General features: G+C 46.6%; 1 protein-coding gene across 1 annotated transcript; it reads left to right on the forward strand.

The window, feature by feature from the left end:
- Window positions 1-4,271: 4,271 nt before the first annotated feature.
- On the forward strand, window positions 4,272-18,368 carry SLC31A2 (solute carrier family 31 member 2). The gene is made up of 4 exons (XM_003785391.3): window positions 4,272-4,341; window positions 12,587-12,653; window positions 16,128-16,317; window positions 17,312-18,368. The coding sequence occupies exons 1-4, from the start codon at window positions 4,336-4,338 to the stop codon at window positions 17,478-17,480; spliced, it is 432 nt and encodes a 143-aa protein (XP_003785439.2). The 5' UTR covers window positions 4,272-4,335; the 3' UTR covers window positions 17,481-18,368.
- Window positions 18,369-20,804: the final 2,436 nt, after the last annotated feature.

Consider the following 20,804-nt stretch of genomic DNA (forward strand, 5'->3'; position numbering starts at 1 on the left):
TCGCTGCTAGCAAAATACACAATATACAATGCTACTCGTAGCATAAACATAAAATAACAGAGATAACAGGTAGGAGGGCCTGGGAGGCTAGCTGAATGGAGCTACATGAGAAACATGCAAAAGTCCTAGCCATATGGGTGGCACCTGTGGCTCAAAGGAGTGGGGCATCAGCCCTATATAGTGGAGGTGGCAGGTTCAAGCCCAGCCCCAGCCAAAAACTGCAAAAAAAAAAAAAAAAGTTCTGGGCATAAAGCATTTGACTCCCCCTCTTTAAGTCACTTATAGCTGCAGGTGAGCAGCCTGTGAAGGTCATTCATCCATTCCACTCCTCACTGTCCAGATGGGGGAACTGGGACCCAGAAAGGGATGGAGGTATCTTTGGGGCCACACAGCCTTGTCTGCACAGAAAGGCCTGATATCCTGCGGGTATTACATGCTGAGCATGTGGTTTTTATGTAATACTTCAAGTTCCTCTATTAAACCTCAGAAGGAGAAAACACTGGTTGGATTTCCCCTCCACCAACTGACTACAAGCAGAGCGTTCAGGTTAAAGGGCCCCTCAGTAGTCTCTGTGACACTAAAGGCAGCACCATCTTTCTTGACTAGGGATTCTGTCCCAGGGCCTCTAGGTGTGTACTGGAAAGTTAATAACAGACTCTCTGTTGTTCCTTGAGAGGAGGGAAGTCCACAGGCTGTTGAAATATAGAATCTGGAAAGAATTTCTTGCCATAGACCAAGGCTTGGGTGACTGTGTTCTGAGCTAGGATCCTGTACTCTGCATCAAGGTCTCTGCCAAGGGGCTGGAGGAGGGGAGTCTCTCTGGTGGCTCAGAAAGCACCAGAGGCTCTGTCTTAGGAGGCACTTCAGGACTTTAGGGCTGAGTGTTGTAACCACATCACCCATGAGGAAGTTAGAACTAAGCATGAAGGTCATAAAATTGTGACAAAGCCAACCAAAACAGTCAAATGAATAAGGCTGTTTTACAGGGGAGCTTATATGAAGGTAAAATCTTCTTACTCTTACTTTCCAGGCAAGACCCAGAGAGGCGAAATAGCACATCCAAATATTTTGACCTGGTTAATCTGAAATTAAGAAAATAAAGAAGAAAAGAAAAAGCATACCCAAATCCCCAAATCCCTCCCCAGCTCTTGGGTTCCAGATGCTTCAAGCACACACTTTGTCCTTCTCCTGCTACTTCCCAACCACCTGGCACATCCAGAACAGCAGCCCTCCCTCTCAACTTTGACCTGCCTTGGTGGCCCTGGCTTCATTCTCTCCTTAAGCTCCGCCCCCATCTTTGACTGCTCCCTAACTCCCATTAGTTTTTAGATTGAGGCTTTTAGAAGTTGTGTGACCTTGAGGAATTGGCTTGACGTTTTTGATGGATGTAGTAAGCTCAGTAGGTGCTGTGCAAAGAAGGAATTCTTCTAGATCGAGATTAGGATATGAAAGTGTAAGTTTATTTTTTATTTTAGAATGCGGGGGAGTGGGGAAAGGGAGAGAGTAAAGAGAAAGGAGATGGCTGGCACCCACAAAGGAAGAAAGGAAAAATGCCAGCCCTCAGGTCCCGTGGGTAGCTGAATTTAAGGGGGAAAGGGAAAATAACTGTAGCCAAGTTCACACGGTATTGTAACTGTGAATGCTGTGTCTGTTTTGCCTACAGCGAAGTTGAAGACAGGTATTTTTCCAGGTGTTTCCAATCTTTAGGCCTAACTGTTCACATTCCATTGGTCATTGGGGACTCCAATGTGTCATTGGGGACTCCAAGGTGTGGGGAAAATTCTAAAAGGCAAAGGAGTTGGAGAAATGATAAAGAACTTACATTTCCTTTTGATCTGCTGGGCTCTTCAGTGGCTTGTGAAACCAGAAATCCATAGGAATGAGGGAGGCAGTTGTGAGCAAGAGAAAAAAAGCACACAGAAAGAAAGTCCTTATCAAAACCACTTTGAGATATCATCTAACTCCAGTAAGAGTAGCTCACATCACAAAATCCCCAAACTACAGATGTTAGCGTGGATGTGGAGAAAAGGGAACACTTCTGCACTGCTGGTGGGAATGTAAGCTGATATGTTTCTTTTGGAAAGAAGTTTGGAGAACACTTCGGGATCTAAAAGTAGACCTGCCATTTGATCCTGTAATTCCTCTACTAGGTATATATTCAGAAGACCAAAAATCACTTTACAAGAAAAATATCTGCACAACAATGTTTATTTCAGCCCAATTCATAATTACTAAGTCATGGAAGAAGCCCAAGTGCCCACAGAACCATGAATAGATTAATAAATTGTGGTATTTGTACACCATGGAATATTATGCAGCCTTAAAAAAGATGGAGACTTTACCTCTTTTATGTTTACATATATGGAGCTGGAAAATATTCTTCTTAGCAAAGTATCTCAAGAATGGAAGAAAAAGCATCCATTGTACTCAGTACTATTATGAAACCAATATAATCACCCACTCTTCCATATGAAAGATAAAACATAACTATAGCCCAGGATGAAGGAGGGAAGAAGAGGGAAGAGAAGGGCAGGGGGAGGTTGGATGGAGGAAGGCTAATCAGTGGGAGTGCCAGGGCACTCTACCCAGGGTGACAGCTTGAGGCTCTGTCTCAAGAAAAAAAAAAGAAAGAAAGATGACAATGGCTATGATTTATTGAGCGAGTTCCCACTGCCAGGTTTTTGTTTATTTGTTTGTTTTTAAGACAGAGCCTCAAGCTATTGCCCTGGGGAGAGTGCTGTGACATTACAGCTCATAGCAACCTCCAACTCCTGGGCTCAAGCGATTCTCTTGCCTCCACCTCCCAAGTAGCTGGGACCACAGGCACCCACCACAACGCCCAGCTATTTTTTGGTTGCAGCCATCACCGTTGTTTGGTGGGCTGGGCTGGATTTGAACCCGCCAGCTCAGGTGTATGTGGCTGGCACTCTAGCTGCTTGAGCCACAGGTGCCGAGCCCCATTGCCAGATTTTAAGCTGAGAATTTAACACATACATTTTCATTCTTTTTTTTTTTTTTAAAGACAGAGTCTCACTTTATCACCTTCGGTAGAATGCCATAGTGTCACAGCTCACAGCAACCTCCAGCTCTTGGGCTTAGGCAATTCTCTTGCCTCAGCCCCTGGAGTAGCTGGGACTACAGGCGCCCATCACGTCGCCCGGCTATTTTTTTTGTTGCAGTTTGGCCAGGGCTGGGTTCAAACTCACCACCCTCGGTATATGGGACCGGAGCTCTACCCACTGAGCCACAGGCATCACCTAACATCTATATTTTCATTGACACCTTTCAATACTCTTGTGAGGTAGGTTCTATTATTCTTTTCTTTTCTTTTCTTTTTTGGCGCCAGGGCCAGTTTTGAACCCATCACCTCCGGTATATGGGGCCAGCACCCTACTCCTTGAGCCACAGGCGCTGCCCTCTATTATTATTTTCATTTTACTGACCAGGAAACCCAGGCTCAGAAAAATAAAGCTATCTGCCTAAGGTCCCAAAGCCAAGGGCTCTGAATTTGAACTGAGGTCGGCTCTGCCTCAACATCTCCTACCACTGTCACTATAGGGTTTCTCCCAGGAGCCCCTTTACTCATGGGATGGCTGACAAAGGATTACTAAATACTTAAAGGATCAAATACTGTCAAAAGTCCCTCTCCCTCCCAAATTCTTCCTGACCAAAAATTGGATCAATGAAAGAAATTGGCAATACACGAAAATGGAAATACCAAGAAACGTTTACTACCCTCGCAATCAAAGAAAAACAAATTAACATTACAACAGTGCTGGAACATTGCCCATTGGAAAAAGATTTTCTAAAAAGAAAAAAAAAGTGTAATTCTTCTAATGACGACATTAAAAGTCTGGGACATATCTGATTTAATTTCCTCCAAATTTGTTGCTATGATGTCCATAGGATGGACTTTCCGATTTTCAACTCAACCTGTGTGAAGCTAAGAGTGGTTTATTATAAGGAGCAATAAACTTTGCTGTAACTGTCAAGTTCAGAGTGGTTTATTACAAGGAGCAATAAACTTTGCTGTAACTGCCAAGACGTAGTCAAGAGCAAAACCAGGAAAGGACAAGACGGACGCAGCAGGCGTCCCCTTTTGCTTGCCACGCGGGAGACGCAGACTGCGGCCCGTGGGTCCCGGCCCCGTGCGCGCCCGAGCCGCCGGGGTGGGGCGCGCGTGGGGACCACAACTCCCAGGCGCCCGCGCGCCGCCTCGCCCGGCCCATGTGATCCGCGCGGCCCGAGTCGCGATCACGGCGAAGGCGGGACGCACTCGGCAACCGGAGACCCGAGCGGGCAGAGGCGTCCCTGCTCTCGCCCCGCGTACTCACCATGGAGGTAAATCCTGGGCGCCCTGGGGAGGACGGGACGGGAGTGGGCGGCAAGGGCGGGGTCCTCTAGGGCAGCCACTCCGGGCACCCGACAGCCTCGACGCCGCTGGCCCGGGGCTGGTGAGGGGGTTTGTGGCTAAACTGTCAACAGCTGGAACACGGTTACGGGGCGGCGCAGGTAGAGCTTAAAGCGGTTTTCTTTTTGTTTGTCCCTGAGCACCTGCCGTGGCGCGGCTTGAAGGCGGGGGTGCGGTGGGTGAAGACGGTAGAGTCGCGAGTCGCCAGCCCTGATCTCCCGCGGGTGCCCGGGGGTGGGAGGGTAGGAACTTGGGAGAGATTCCAGGAAGGCTTCCACGAAGAGCAAAGCCCGGTGCAGGTCAGCCTGCACTGGGCGAGCACAGGCTGAGCGCACACCCCTCGCCCTGGCCCTGCCGGTGGCAGGTTCCTACTCGGAATCTTTGGGGAATAAAACACACTCAGCTGTTTCCATCCTCCCTACATTTTGGGTTAGAAAACAGCTTTTGGCCATCTGTTTTTCTTGGTAAGGTTCACCTGGGCTGGAGGGAATCACAGCTTGCAAGTCCTTTCATCTCTAAAGAAGTCATACTGTTTTCTTCATCCAGTTGAAGAATGTCATAGAATTTAAGATACAGGAAGCGTAGAAAGGCCACTCAGTAAGATGCCCACGCCCAGCTCTTGCCAGTCCTCTAAAAGGGGAAATAGATGGGAAGCCTTGAATTAGTTCCCCAGCTGGTCAGCCAGCACTGGGACCTTACCCTCCACCTGAATTCTTTGGTTTATAAATGAGGGCACTTTTCTCAAAGTATCAGTAACCCTAAATGAGAAGATAAAGAAGAAAATGATATCCCGGGATTGCTCCCTCCTTCCCCGTGCTCCTCCCCACCCTGAATTAAACACAGATAAATTAAGCTGCCAGAGGCGAGATTAACTCATGGTGGGAAAACAAGATTGGGGCCTGCCCCTAGAATATATAACCACAAAGCTCTTTAATTGAAAACTGCAGCCTGCAGTCACTTGCTTCAAAGTCAGTGTGTGCTGATTTGAATCTTTTCACCTAGTAAAAAGGCCAGACTTGAGTCTTTGTCCCTCCAGGGCGATGGACTCCCTGGGAGGTGGAACCATTTGGTCTCTGTGGGCTCTTTCAGCTCTGAGCATACTGTTCAGTTCCTCTTCCCTGGCTGCTTCCTGCTCCTCTGGCTTCAGAACTGTTCTAGCCATCTGCCCCCTGGCCAGGTCAAGTGTCTAAGATATCTGGACCCTACAACCCCCAGGAGACCTGTACTGTGCCTTTCTCTTTCTGATGTACACCTGCTGTAATTACCTGTTCACGTCTTTGTCTCCCTTTATAGAAGGTAGCTCCTGTAGCACCAAGGACTTTTATTGGTCTCTGTATCTCCAGGGTCTGTACATTCCTAGCACAGAAAAGGAAGTCTTGGTTTAATTAATTTCACTGTTCTCTGTATGTTCAGGTCTATGGCAAAAGGTGTCTGGGCTGTTTGGGGTCCCTGACATAGCTGGCCCAGGCTCAATGACAGTAGAAAGAAACCAGTTACAGACTCCTTTACTGATTAATTAGCCAGTGGGGACATTCCATTCATGCCATCCATTTACCAAGTAGACTCACCTGGCAGAGGTGGTGCCAGTGTTGGCAGAATTTCTGCAGTAGGTCCTTGGTCTCAGAGATTCAAAGAATGAACCCACAGACCACAGATAAGGGGTAAGATAGAATTTCTTAGACACAAAAGAATATTGAAGGAATAAGAAGCACCAGAGCTTCTGGCAGAGGGAAAGACCCAAGTGGGAAGTCTTTTACTGGGTCTTTTTTCTAGAGGCTATATGTTGTTTTGTAAAAAAGGGAGGTCTTGAGACACGAGTATAAGAGGGACTTGACCTAACAATTGCAATCAGTATAACCTGGTTTCTTGTACCCTCAGTGAATCCCCAACAATAAAACAAACAAACAAAAAAAGGGAGGTCTTGAGAATTACCTTTAGCCAGGACTTGGCAGACTTCAACATTAATGACTGTATTAACAAATGAATGCAGCCCTGGCTCAGCAGCTAAGGCGCCAGCCACATACACAGGAGCTGGCAGGTTCAAACCCAGCCCAGGCCTTCTAAACAGCAATGACAACTAAAACCAAAAAATAGCCAGGTGTTGTGGCGGGTGCCTGTAGTCCCAGCTATTTGGGAGGCTGAGGCAAGAGAATCGCTTAAGCCCAAAAGTTTAAGGTTGCTATGAGCTGTGACGGTACAGAACTCTACAGAGGGTGACATAGAAAAAAAAAACCAAATGAATGCTGTCCCTCCATCTCAGGCAGAATAGCCAGTGGCCTCTTCAGGAGAGTCCAGCTTACATGAAATTGCTCAGGCCTAGGAAAATGGGGTCCCTGTTCAACCTTGAATGGGGGAACCCTGTATCACCAGAAGCTTTTGTGGAAGATGAGTGCAACTCCAGCATAAATGAAGTTTTTCACAGGATTGTTTCCATCTCTTTGTTTTTGTATATCATTCTTTTGTGAACATTTTGCCATATCAACAAATATTCTTCTTGGAATCCTAACAGAAGATGTCTCTGGACTCAGTGATTTTTTTTTTTTTAACTTTCTTTTTGGTATTGTTCTAGCTTTTTGTATTGACTAAGTACCACATTCATATCAGGCAGATAAAAAAGCCACTTTTATTTTTTAATTTTTCAACATGATTTTTATTTCTTTATTTATTTTTGAGACAGAGTCTCACTTTGTCACCCTCAATAGAGTGCTATGACATCTTAGCTCACAGCAACCTCAAACTCATGAGCTTAAGCGATTCTCTTGCCTCAGCCTCCCAAGTAGCTGGGACTACCAGTGTCTGCCACAATGCCCAGCTGTATTTTAGAGCTCTTGCTCAGGCTGGTCTTGAATCTGTGAGCTGAGGCAATCCACCTGCCTCAGCCTTCCAAGTGCTGGGATTAAAGGTGTGAGACACTGCGCCTGGCTCAACATGATTTTTAAGTGCCTACATTTCCATTTTGAGGCTCTAACATAATTTACTTGACCTGTCCTGGCTGGTTGTCAGGAAAACATCATGATTTAGATGATTCCTCAAAGTGTGGCCTCCTAGACATCTGCTTTAGCCCTTCCCAGAGTGCTCAATGTGCATAATGAGATTTGAGAACCAGCACAGGCTTTCCAAAAAGATCTCTAGCTCTGGATAGCTCATCACTGAGTGACCTTGGACAATACATGGGCCTTTCTTCACCTCCTTTGTTAATTTAAAGGGGTTAATAATAGTGGGCACCTGCAGTGATGTCCTGGGGAGTGATGCAGATAAAGGTAGAAGGTGAACATGGCGCAGGCACACGCAGGCCCTCAGAAGACGCAGTAGCTGGGTGGTTCTTCTCTGCAATCAATGGTTTCACATTTCTTTCTCTGTCCTGCAGATCCAGGGTCTTCAGTGAACTTGGTCAGCACGGGCCAGGGGTGGTGATATGAGTCAGATCCCTTTGAAAACTGAAAGGCATGTTCGCTGAATGCAGGGAGGAAAACAGCCAGGTTATTTCCAGGTCTCTGCCAAACCCAAAGCTGCTATGTCCAAGTCTAAACTCAGGAATCAAGGAGATACATAGATGAGATCCCCCTCCCAACTCAGAAACACAGGCACACTCATTTCTTTTCTTTCTTTGAGACAGGGTCTAACTCTGTCACCCAGGCTGGAGTGCAGTGGCCTCAGCCTAGCTCACTGCAGCCTCAAACTCCTGGGTTTAAGCAGTCCTGTCTCAGCCTCCCAAGTAGCTGAGACTACAAGTGCCTGCCACTATACCCAGCTAATTTCTTCTATCTTTTGTAGAGATAGAGTCTCTCTCTTGTTCAGGCTTCTCAAACTCCTGGCCTCAGCCTCTGAAAATGCTATAATTACAGGTGTGAGCCCACCACACCTGGCCTCAATTTTTTTTTTCTTTTATGGAATTTCAGGGTAGGAGTAAAGCTCAAGCTAGAAGCCTATGTGTACCATGTCAACAGGGAACATGAGGCTAAACCAAGTGAAAAAGTTCCTAGAGTCCTGACCCCATTTTACAGATGAGGAGACTGAGGTCCACAGGGGGCTTTATGTATATTGGCAGCTCAGGGTCATACAGCTGGTTCCTGGCAGAGCTAGGAGGCAGATCTAGCCAGTGCGGCTTCAGAAACTGTATACTGACCACAGGCTTTACTGCCTCTGTAACAAACTGAACTGAGCCTCTGAACCTCCTGAAGGGGCTGCTTAAAATCTTGTGTCATCCCTCCTATGGCTCTGCCCCTCGCTGTTGATTTAGGGGTCTGAGGAGGCCCAGGAATCTGCAGTTTTAATAAGGCCCTGGAGTCCAAGGAGACCTGCTATCCTTCACTGAGCTACTGGCTGTTGTGAAGCTCCTGACTGGCCCATGGTCTGCTAGTGCTTCACCTGGAACTGACTTATTTGTGGATCCAGCTCTAACAACATCGCTCCTCTGCACCTAGGATCCACTCCAGTGTCTCTCCCTCCCACCCTTTACTCTCTCTGCCTTTTCTTATCCTATTGTCTAGCTCTCATCCCCTGGGCTCTGGCCTTACTCTCCAGTCCCCAGACAAGTCCTTATTTGCTTTCTTTATTTTTGTAATGTAAACTCATTGTCTTTCTCAGGAAATACTGACCAGCTGCCTGTTGGCCGTCCATGGGAGGAGCCAAGCATGGCCATCCTAATTGTACAGAGGCCCTTTCTCATACACACCTTCCTCCTCTTCTTCTTCCCTTCTTTTGTCCCCAAAGTGGCCATATCGCCTTTTTCTTTTTGAAATGTTAAAACTAACAACTGTTAGACAGTTCACCTTTCATCTCAGTCTAGTGTTATACCTGACAGTGGGCTCACTTCCAGGGACACCCACGTGGCTCAGCTTAGCATCTTAATTTTCCTCTTGTCAATGAGGGTCTGGCAAGGAGACCCCAGTTCTAGTCCTGATTCTGCCATCAACTCATTGTGACCTTAGGCATGTCACAGCTGCCTCTTGGACTGAAGCCCCCTGCATAGGCAAAATCCCAGCTGCACAACTAGGCAAGTAACTGAAACTCTCTTTGCCTTAGTATTCTCGTCTATACAATGGTGCCTGTAGCGCAGTGGTTACGGTGCCAGCCACATACACCGAGGCTGGCAGGTTCGACTCCAGCCTGGGTCAACTAAACAACGATAACTGCAACAAAAAAATAGCTGGGCATTGTGGCAGGCACCTGTAGTCCCAGCTGCCTGGGAGGCTGAGGCAAGAGAATTGCTTGAGCCCAGGATTTTGAGGTTGCTGTGAGCTGTGATGCCACAGCACTCTACCAAGAGCAACGTAGTAAGACTCTGCCTCAACAATAACAACAAATAGACCTAAGAAGAGTAATTCCCCTTATAATAAAAGCCTGTAACACTTTTAGAATAATGGCTAGCACAAAATCCTCAGTAAGTGTTATTTCCCTGTCAAGTATGAGAAAAGAAGTTTGCTCTAGATTAGCACTTCCCAAAGTGTCTTCTGTAAGGTGCTCTGCCACTGGGTGCTCAGCAGGAAAAAGACAGGGAGGGAGTTCTAGGTTCAGCCTTCTGGCCGCAGCAGAGAGAGCTGTTATACCCTATTTTTTTCCCAAACTAGACCACAGAATGCACTTTTCAGTGCACCTCTTATCCTGTGGTTCTTGCATGGAATGCTGCTGAGAGCAACCCTCCAGCCTTGATGAGTTTGGGAAGAAGACGCCTGGGTTTGGAGCCCTCACTGTGTGTCACCTTGTGTGGGTGCCTTTGCAGTGTTTTCTTTCCCCTTCCCTGAGAGGCCCTGATTTCATTGGAAATCCTAGACTCAATCACTAGTCCTTATTTTCTTTTTGGAAAAGTATAAACGATGGTACCCAAGGAGGAGGCCACAGAGATGTTCAGGCCAGGTTTATTGAAAGGGGAGGGCAACCTGCCAGGGCAGTACAAGGATAGTGTCTGCCCCCAGGGAGCAGTTAGAGACCCCTTTTATATAGAGTCATAGGGGGTAGGAAAATTCCACAGCTTGCCTGGAAGGTTAGGGTCCTTTGGTGGTAACTTGTGTGTGTGGGGGGGGAGCTAGCCAGATCCTTTGTGTATTTGAGAGAAAGAGGGGGAGGGGAAAGGATTTGTGTGTGTGTCTGTGTTAGACCCCTACTCAACCCCCCAAAAGATCTTCGATCCTAAGTTTTGAGGTGGGAGGGGTGAAGGCTAGAACACGTATGGCTAGTGGTTTAAGGTTGTCATCTGCAAACAGAAGCTTCGTTTCCAGGAGGCCATGGAACACCCACATGGCACAGCTTCCAACAAAACGGCAGCTAATCCAACCTGCCTGTCCATCTACTGTGCCTGTGAGTGTTTGTCTCAGCCTGAACTCTCTTCAAGGACTGATGGCCCCACAGCCTTGACAGGAATCCAGAGTCTCTCTCGAGATCCTCTACCCTTGAACACACAAGGAGAGTAATCAGGCCTCTTGTGAAGTCTTGGGTAAATCCCCTCTCTTGAGACTCACTGCGCATCTGGAAATGAGAGTGGGTGGAGAGGGATGGAAGTTGATCAGATCAGTTTTCAAACTGGGTTTTAGCAGAATTCAGACCTCTCTTCCCATTTTGCCTAAAGCCCTGTGTTTTATGTAATGGAATTGCAAGATTTTAATTGGCCACTGTTACCTGACAAAAAAATGCTGAAAGCCAGGGTACTTAAAATTCTGAGGTGACTTCTAGCTCTGACATTTCAGAATTCTAATATGTGGCCATTGTGGTAGAAGGCAAAGGCTTCTGATGCCCCTCAGCCAGGATCTTCTTAGCTGGGTGAGCACTGAGGGTGCATGCAGAATTGCTTGTGCTGGCTGGGGAGGGTTTACCTGGTGGCTAGAGAGACCTTCCCTTTCTTGAGAGGGTGAACTAATTGATTGATCGGTCAGGACTGCATCTTGCCAGACACAGTCTTTAAGCCAGGTGTGGCACTTAAGATCACTGTCTAGTGGGCGGTGCCTGTGGGTCAGTGAGTAGGGCGCCTGCTCCATATACTGAGGGTGATGGTTTCAAACACAGCCCCAGCCAAACTGCAACAAAAACATAGACAGGCGTTGTGGTGGGCACCTATAGTGTAGTCCTAGGTACTTAGGAGGCTGAGGCAAGAGAATCGCCTAAGCTCAAGAGCTGGAGGTTGCTGTGAACTGTGACACCACTGCACTCTATAGAGGGCCACAAGGTGAGAAAAAAAAAAAAAGATCACTGTCCAGTCCCCCTCCCATCCTCGTTTCTTGGGGATTGGAAGGCAGCACAGTGTCCTAGAATGTGCAGGGCTTTGGAACCCAGCTACACTCAGGTCTGAATCCCAGCTCTGCCAGCTTACTAGATTTGTGACCTTTAGCAAATTACTTAATTTCCCTGAGGCTAGTTTCCCCCCAGTTTTCCTTCCGATAAAGTGGGCCTAACTGTCCCTGTCACACAGAGAACTGTTGTGTCACTGAAATAACATATAATAAGCCCTTGATGGCACCCTGAACATGGTAGAGCAGGCACTCTTGGAGAAAGGCGTTACATGGGCCCTGCATGGCCATTGCTTCTACCTGAAGTCTTTCCTGTAAGTCCATGAATTCATCAAGGGTGAGGACATAAGCCTTTCTCCACAACACTGGATCCAGAACTGGGCTCAGCAAATGTTTAATGAGTAGAGTGATGTGGAATGCAGATTGAAGATGCTGTCCCTGATAAACACCCTCCAGATAAACATCATGGGAACTGCTTGGATTTTCAAGGACAAAGAGAGCTCCAGGCTCTTATCACACTGCTCTCTTTCGGGGAGACTATCTCAGAGCTGTTCTCATTCTCATGGTTAGTGGTTGATGCTGGTTGTTGGAACAGAGTGATTGGGGCCCTGGGGTAAGAAGCATGGAGGGCACAGTGGGGACATCATGTGTAGTCAGGACACTGTCACATGCCAAGACTGTGGCTGGCCTAGTGACAATGAGGATGGGCACTCACCTACCTTCACTTCCAAATGGAGCAGGGCCAGCTCAGTTATAGCTCTGCTGCTGACATACTTGGGCAAGTCCCTGCTCCATATAGTCTTAGTTCACCCTGATCACCTTTGCTGCCCCTTCCAGCACTGATGTGCAGTGACCTCAGTTTTCTGGGATTCCAGAGGAAGTTGCGGGAGACCATTAGTGACCATGACTTCCATGGCCTGAAGCCCCTGGTGATGTAGGTTTCCTTCTCTTTCAGATGCATTTCATCTTCTCAGACAAGGTGGTGCTTCTGTTTGATTTCTGGAGTGTCCACAGTCCTGCAGGTAGGAACTGGGAAGCTCCAACTTGCAGCGTGGAAAGCCTCGTAGCACCAGGCAATGGAGAACCTGGGTTCTCTTTATTTCCATGGGCACTATGTGAACCTGACTCTCCTGGCTTAAACCCTGAGCAGGAACTTTTCATTCATATTTCCACTTGCAACCACTACCCTTCGGATTGCAAAGGGCTCCTTTATCTCACTGATCCTCACAAAGGCTGAGAGAGAGAGAGAGAGAGAGGACAGGAAGGCAGGTTTTCTCCCTATTACTGGAGAAAGAAGCCCAGCAAGGGAAGAAACTTGTGCAAGGTCACACAGTAAACATTGGAAATAGAACTTGATCTCCTGGTGCCACCTGGCACTCCCCAATCCAGAGTTCTGTACTAGCTCAGAAACCTACTGCAGCTGCTACAGATGAGACACCAGTTTGAAAGGGAAGAGTATTCATTTGACTTAACAAGGCAGTGTTTGGCATTAATACGTGATGGAATTTTTTTTTTTTCTTGACTTAAATAACTGCATCTTAAAAATAGACTGTAAATAGCCCAAATGCCCATTATTGCAGGTGGGGTTGTTCCTACAGTGGGTTATCATTTCTGGTTATCCACTGCTGACTAAATAGTGACTTAAAACAATAGTCACTTTATCATTCTCTAAAGGTTCTGGGAGGTGCCTGGGTTCAGCTAAGGGATCGTCATTCAAGGTCTCTCATACAGGTATAGTTAGATGGTGGCTGGAACTAGAATCATCTTGACAAGTTCTCACTCTCATGCTTAGTGGTTGATGCTGGTTGTTAGCTAGGACTTCAACTGGGGTTGCTGGCTGAACACCTAGGTGTGGTGTCTCCTCTGCCTGGCGTTCCTCGTGGCAGAGTGGCTAGATTCCAAGAGTGAGTATCTCAACAGAGTAAGGCAGAAGTGCATGAGATTTTCAAGACCTAACCTTGGAAACATTCCTTCTACCTTTATTGGTTAAAGTCACACAGGTCTTCCTAGGCTAAAGGAGAGGGGTCATGGACCCTACGACTTGAAGGCAGGAGTGAGCCTATGGGGGTGGGGTATGTTGGGGTGTCTATCTTTGGAAAACAGAATATAATCTCTCAGTACTGTGAAACCTCTGGGGGAAGTGAGGTAGATCTTTGTGAGCTACGGAGAACAGATGATGAAGACAGATGCAGAAGAATATGCACAGATAATTTAGACAGAGGCCTGAGTGGTGCCTGTGGCTCAGTGAGTAGGGTGCCGGCCTCATATACTGATGGTGGCAGGTTCAAACCCAGCCCTGGCCAAACTGCAACAAAAAATAGCCAGGTGTTGTGGCCTTTGTCAGCCTGTAGTCCCAGCTACTCAGGAGACTAAGGCAATTGCCTAAGCCCAAGAGGTGGAGGTTGCTGTGAGCTGTGACGCCACAGCACTCTACTGAGGGGGACAGAGTGAGACTCTGTCTCTAAAAAAAAAACCAGACAGGCTGGGCACCTGTGGCTCAAGTGGCTAAGGCGCCAGCCACATACACTTAAGGTGGTGGGTTTAAATCTAGCCTGGGCTCACCAAAACAACAATGATGGCTGCAACCAAAAAATAGCCGGACATTGTGGCAGGTGCCTATGGTCCCAGCTACTTGGGAGGCTGAGACAGGAGACTCGCTTTGAGTCCAGGAGTTGGAGGTTGCTGTGAGCTGTGATGCCACAGCACTTTACCCAGGGGGATAGCTTGAGGCTCTGTCTCAAAAATAAATAAATAAATAAATAAATAAATAAATAAAAATTTAAAAAAAAACAGACGGAGGCCTACATGTATATTGAGTTAACAGAGGTTGACTGGGGAGGAGAACTGGGGTCTTAGGTGGGAAAACCACTTTTTGTTGTATACCCTTTTGTACTATTTAAATTTTTACCATGTGTATGCCATTACCTGTAATTTTATATTATAAAAACCTGCACCTTTTGCAGATGATTTCCTCTTGGGAGCCTGTGAAGGAAAACCAGCAACTTACTGTTTTTCCTTCTCTTATGCTCAGCACACTTCTATGATCAGATATGTAGGTTTCCTCCCACACTAACCAATTCTCTGATGCCAGCTGGGTGTCCTGCAGTTCAGTTCAAATCTGACACTAACTGGAGTTGGTCTGCCTCAAGACTGCGCTCACTTCAGATGCCAATAGCAAGTCCCAGGTTGTCTCTGACCAACCAGGCATAATAAATCAGGATTCCCATAACCCCCTCCTTGGGGCTGATTATTTGCTAGAATGACTCACAAAATTCAGGGAAACACTTTACTCATGTGTTATATACATGAGCAGCCAGGTGGAAGAGATGCCTAGGGCAGGGCATGTGGGAAGGGCATGGAACTTCCTTGCCCTGTCTGGGCTTGCCGCCCTCTAAGTACGTTGGTGTTTTCAGCAATCTGCAGGCTCTCTGGGTTTTTATGGAGGCTTTGTACACTGGTGTGATTGATTACATCGTTGGCCACTCATCAACTCAAACTTCAGTCCCTCCTACCTCCCAAAAGTTGGAGGTAGGGCTGAAAGTTCCAACACAGTAAGCACGAGGTTGGTTCCCCTGGCAACTAGCCCCCAAGGAAGGCCCAAAGGCCAGTCATCTTATTAGCATACAAAGACATTGCTTCAGGGTTGCCACAGGTACTAGGAGCTAAGTGCTAGGAAAGCAGGGCAGAGCCCAATAAAATAGATTATTTAGCTCAGTGGTTCTCAAACTTCCTAATGCCTCCTAATGCCACAACCCTTTAATACAGTTCCTCATGTTGTGACCCCCAACCATAAAATTATTTTCGTTGCTACTTCATAACTGTAATTTTGCTACTGTTATGAATCGTAATGTAAATATCTGATATGCAGGATGTATTTTCATTGTTATGAAGGGTTCATGACCCACAGATTGAGAACCACTGGTTTAGCTGGACTACTGGCACTCTATTTGTGAACTAGCAGGTGGCAGTTAATTTTACATAGCAGCTTGAGTAAGCACTTAATGTTTTCTGTAAAAATAACTGGGGTTTTTCCCTATGATAAAAGTAATACATATGAAAGAAACTTTAGAAAACTAGGCAAGAAGATAATAAAACCAGCTGTACCTTACTTTGCTGAGATGACCACGACCCTGGGCCTGTATATCCTTCCCTCCAGACTTTGTGCCCCTATGTGTAAATAGGACCTTGCTGTACTCATTCCTTACTAAGAAGTCCTGACAGAGAATGTGCAGCTTGCTGGGGGGAGTGGTTGGGGAGACGGTTTATGGCTTTGTCACCCTCAGGCCTTGGCTTTCCCAGACAGCTTAGCTTCCTGATCTGAAAGCAACATTCCAGTAGGCCAACCCTTCCATACTAGGTCTGGAGAGGTCACCGGAGTAGATTCCACGGAATGAGTGGCAGTGGTCTTCTGCCAAGGGAGCCAGTCTCAGGGGAGGTGCTGGGAGGGCAGTAGTGCTGGCCCAGCCACAGCTCTGCAACTCAGCCTCCTTTGACAGGCATGGCTCTTTCGGTGTTGGTGGTCCTGCTCCTTGCTGTGTTATATGAAGGCATCAAGGTTGGCAAAGCCAAGCTGCTCCAGCAGGTGCTGGTGAGCCTGCCCATCTCTATCAGCCAGCAGGTCATCACGGAGACAGAATGGGATGCTGCAGGCTCCGAGTCTCCCCCCATCAGCAGAACCCACCACAGGTACAGGCTCTGGGTGGGGGGAATGGGCAGAATACTCATGTCCATCTTGAGAGATAGTCTGGGTCCAGAGAGCCTAAGACCCACTTCACAGAAAGGAAGTTGAGCCCCAGGGAAGGACCAGGACTTGCCAAAGTCATTACAGTTAATAAAGTAAATTAGAGCTCAAGTCTCCTGATGCCCAGGCAAAAGTTGTATGACCAGCCACCTGGGAGGCTAAGAAGGCTTTCTTTAGGGAACCGCAATCTTCAGAACCCTGGTGCAGGCTTCTGGGAGGGCCACTCAACCTCCCCCAAATCTCAACAGGTTCCTTAGGTCACTAGGCTTCCAAACCCAGGAGGGAATCTGCAGCTGTCCTGAAGCAAGTGATAGAAAGTGCTGTTAGCAGTGTATCCTGCTGGGTGAGGGCAGGCAGCTCTTCTCCATTCCTCTTCTCCCTTCCCTCTGATCAGGTGGATGTTTAGGGTCCCTGTTCTGCCCTCTTTTCAGCCCCAGCCTCAGTCCCGCTTAATGAAGCTGCCTGCTACATCACCAGCCACCTTGCATACCTTCACAATCACCCTGCAAGGGAGGTATTCTTATTCCTGTTTCACTAATAAGGAAACTTAAGTTCAGAAGAGGGTAAGACATTTGTGCGAGGCCACATTTAATAAGTGGCTGAGGAATAGGAATTGATATGTCACTGAAGTCTATGTTCCTTCCATTATCCTCCCACAGTGGATTCAGGGGGAAAAGCCTGCCTTACTGATGGCGATTTTCTTGTATCCCTTATCAGACAAGATAGCTAACATACCCCATCATTTTCCCTTTCACTTAGGATCCTGGGAAGCTCAGAACTAAAAGTGATGGAGATATGTCCCTTTAAAAAGCTCTCCTGGGTTAAACATATGAGTTAGAATCAGCTGGTCCTGTAATTCAGTGGCTTTCCACTTCCCTGGTACCAGCTCCCAACTTCCAGCTCATTACCAGCATTAACTTGGTTTTCTTTTTCATCTAGATGGTATTTGTGTCACATTGGGCAGTCTCTAATCCACGTCATCCAAGTGGTCATCGGCTACTTCATAATGCTGGCTGTCATGTCCTACAACACCTGGATTTTCTTTGGTGTGGTCCTGGGCTCTGCTATGGGCTACTACCTAGCATACCCGCTTCTCAGGATGGTTTAGCTGGTGAGGGATCTGCAGGCACCAAGGCTGGGACTCCTTGTTCCAGACATTGTACTTCCAGCTGCTTTTTCTTCTGATGTCTGTTTCTTACCTTGTTCCTAGCCCCTGGAAACTCTGGGCTGAAGCCTGCAGCACTTGCTTCCTGGAGTCCAGAGACCATTGCGTGACCTCACCCCTCAACAGATCTGCACAAGGCCCAGGCCCAGTTTTGTGCCTTAAGAAGGCTGCTATGACCAAAAGGGAGAATGGAGGGGGACCAAAACCAGGGGACAGGGTTGCTGAGCCCATGACAACATCTCTCAAAACTTGAGAATTTCCAAAGATCTTCAAGATAGGGAGATGGATTCTGAGTGATGAAGGGCATGGAACCTAGACATCCCCTAACTCTCCTGCTTTGTGCCTTATCTATAGGAGCAACTTCCATTGGACTTCCTGACCTTTTCTGTCTTTGTGGGGACAGAAACTGAGTTAGCTCCTTTTTCTCACCTTTCTGCCTTTGGAATACATGAAGATGGTCTTTTTTATGGATCATGTTAACAAACTAAGACTTAAAAAATTTTTCCCATTGAATTTCTGGTTGGCAATTTTGCACACTGATATAAACAAAATTTTTAATGAAATGATTTAGTTTTATTAGTTTCCTGTGAAAGGGAAGAATAAGTGACAGCTCGTTAAAGGCAGAGACACTGGACTATTATCCTGACTCTTGGCTTATCTTCTGGTTAGACAGCGCTTCCCAGCAGACAGCACTGCCAGAGGGGAGGAAGGTCATAGCCTTGGGTGTCTGGGAAGTTCTTCAGGGCCTCAGTGCTTTCTCTTACCATGATCTTTCATTGCAGAACAGAAAACTGCATTTTAAAATATTCAAACTTGGGTGGCACCTGTCGCTCAGTGAGTAGCGCACCGGCCCCATATACCAAGGGTGGCAGGTTCAAACCAGGCCCCTGCCAAAGTGCAACAAAAAGTAGCTAGGCGTTGTGGCAGGCGCCTGTAGTCCCAGCTACTTGGGAGACTGAGGCAAGAGAATCACTTAAACCCAGCAGTTGGAGGTTGCTGTGAGCTGTGATGCCACGGCACTATACCAAGGGCAATAAAGTGAGACTCTTGTCTCTAAAAAAAAAAAAAATTAAAATATTCAAACTTCATGTTCTCTATTTATTACTTACTATTTACTCATAATGATCTGGTGGGGAAACATTCATTCACTTAAAATACTGATTAAGCCATGGTGGGATACTGACTGAAGATGCAGTAGGCAGCCCAACCAAAGCTATCACATTTTTAGAGTTAGATGGGAATGCTCCTGGGTATCTAGACCTCTTCACTTTACAAAAAAGGAAACAGAGACCCAGGGAGAGAAAATCATTGCTGTATACTGTAATAATATGCTCAGGTACCTCATGGGCTAGATGAAAAAACAGTTATAAACTTTGGGAATTAAAAACAAATACAGTTTAATAAATATATATTTTTAAAGTCTATGAGTGTTCTTCTGTTTCTTGTCATTCCAACAACAAGCACATGAACACATGTAACCACTGCAGGCCAAGTGGAGAACAGGGGGCTGGCAGTGCTCTTTACAAGGCTGTCTGAGGAAGGAGTCTATCCATCTGCTATGAAGGCCACTCTGCTCAGGGAAATCCAGCCCTGAAACGCTGGACCCACGGTACACACTTCAGATTGGTCATCCTTTTGTTCATGTCATAAGCATTAATTGGGTGCCTACTGTTAAGCAAAGTAACACTCATAGAGACTATAAATACCTCTGCTGGCACTATTATTAGTACTCTCTCTCCCTGAGGGCAGAAGCAAAAATACCATAACCACTTTTTTTTTTTGAGACAGAGTCTCATGATGTCACCCTCAGTAGAGTGCCATGGTGACACAGCTCACAGCAACCTCAAACTCTTGGGCTTAAGCGATTTTCTTGCCTCAATCTCCCAAGTAGCTAGGACTATAGGCATCTGCCACAACACCTGGCTATTTTTTTTGTTGCAGTTGTTTGGCTGGTCTGGGCCAGGTTTTAACCCGCTAGCCTCGGTGTATGTGGCTGGCACCTTAACCACTCTGCTTATGGGCACCAAGCCTCATAACCGCTTTTTAATTTATAATAAGAAATAACTCACACAAAGTAGAGTATATGACCCCTTTAGGATTGATCAATGCATTTCCCCCTTGTTTCAAGGGAATTGGAAAGCTTCCCAGTGCCTAAATACATATAAGATTTCTAACATCCAATATAGTCTTGCTGACAGAGATAGATTATTGGAAGTTCTAAGTCCTGACAAGCTAAGGGTCCTTCCCGAAGGGCACTGCTGAGATGGCATCTCTAAGGATGATTAGGAAACTCCTCAGTTTGATACAGTCTTTTTAAGTGTAATATATCTGTGGCTTTTATAGAGAGCTTTAAAAAGTTTTAAGAATCTATGCTTCAGAGACAGGGATTATAAGGTTAGACCTAATAAGCAATCCATTGCTCTCATTTCAACATTTTTCAGAGCCCAGTCACAAAAGCTATCCTCTACATTTTTTGGAGACAGTGTCTTTCTCTGTTGCCCCTGGGTAGAGTGCTGTGGAGTCACATTCAAACTCCTAGGTTCAAGCAATCCTCTTGCCTCAACCTCCAGAGTAGCTAGGGTTACAGGCATACACTACCATACCCGGTTAGTTATTTTCTATTATTTAATTTATTTATTAAGACTAATTTTTTTTTAAGAGATAAGAGTCTCACTCTATCATCCTCGGTAGAGTGCTGTCGTGTCACAGCTCACAGCAACCTCCAACTCCTGGACTTAGGCAATTCTCTTGCCTTAGCCTCCCAAGTAGCTAGGACTACAGGCGCATGCCACAACACCCAGCTTTTTGTTGCAGTTTGGCTGGAGCTGGGTTTGAACCTGCCACCCTAAGTATATGGGGCTGGCGCCCTCCTCACTGAGCCATAGGCGCGGCCCAACTAGTCATTATTTAGTAGAAATGGGGGTCTCTTGCTCAGGCCAGACTTGAACTCTGGAGCTCAAGAAATCACCCTCCTCAGCCTCCCAGAGTTTAAGGATTACAGGCATAAGCCACTGTGCCTGGCCCTTAATTTTTTTGTAATTTAATGAACATTACCTATATACTGTTTATTAAGTGTCAAGTAGTGTTCCTCAGTGTTCTAAATACTTCACAAATATTAACTCACTTAATCCTCATGAAAAGGTAGAAACTAATTTGGATCTCATCTTAGAGATGAGAAACTCTGGCACATAGAAGTTAAAGTCGGCCCAGCGCCTGTGGCTCAAGCAGCTAAGGCGCCAGCCACATACACCTAAGGTGGCAGGTTCG

This window comes from Otolemur garnettii, unplaced genomic scaffold (assembly GCF_000181295.1).
Source record: "Otolemur garnettii isolate 467f Iridium unplaced genomic scaffold, OtoGar3 scaffold00014, whole genome shotgun sequence".
NCBI lineage: Eukaryota > Metazoa > Chordata > Mammalia > Primates > Galagidae > Otolemur > Otolemur garnettii.

Excerpts from the sequence above, each read along its gene's own strand:
- SLC31A2 (XM_003785391.3), top strand. Across the intron at positions 12,654-16,127 it reads GAGTGTCCACAGTCCTGCAG|GCATGGCTCTTTCGGTGTTG; the intron begins GTAGGAACTGGG and ends CTCCTTTGACAG. Across the intron at positions 16,318-17,311 it reads ATCAGCAGAACCCACCACAG|ATGGTATTTGTGTCACATTG; the intron begins GTACAGGCTCTG and ends TTTTTCATCTAG.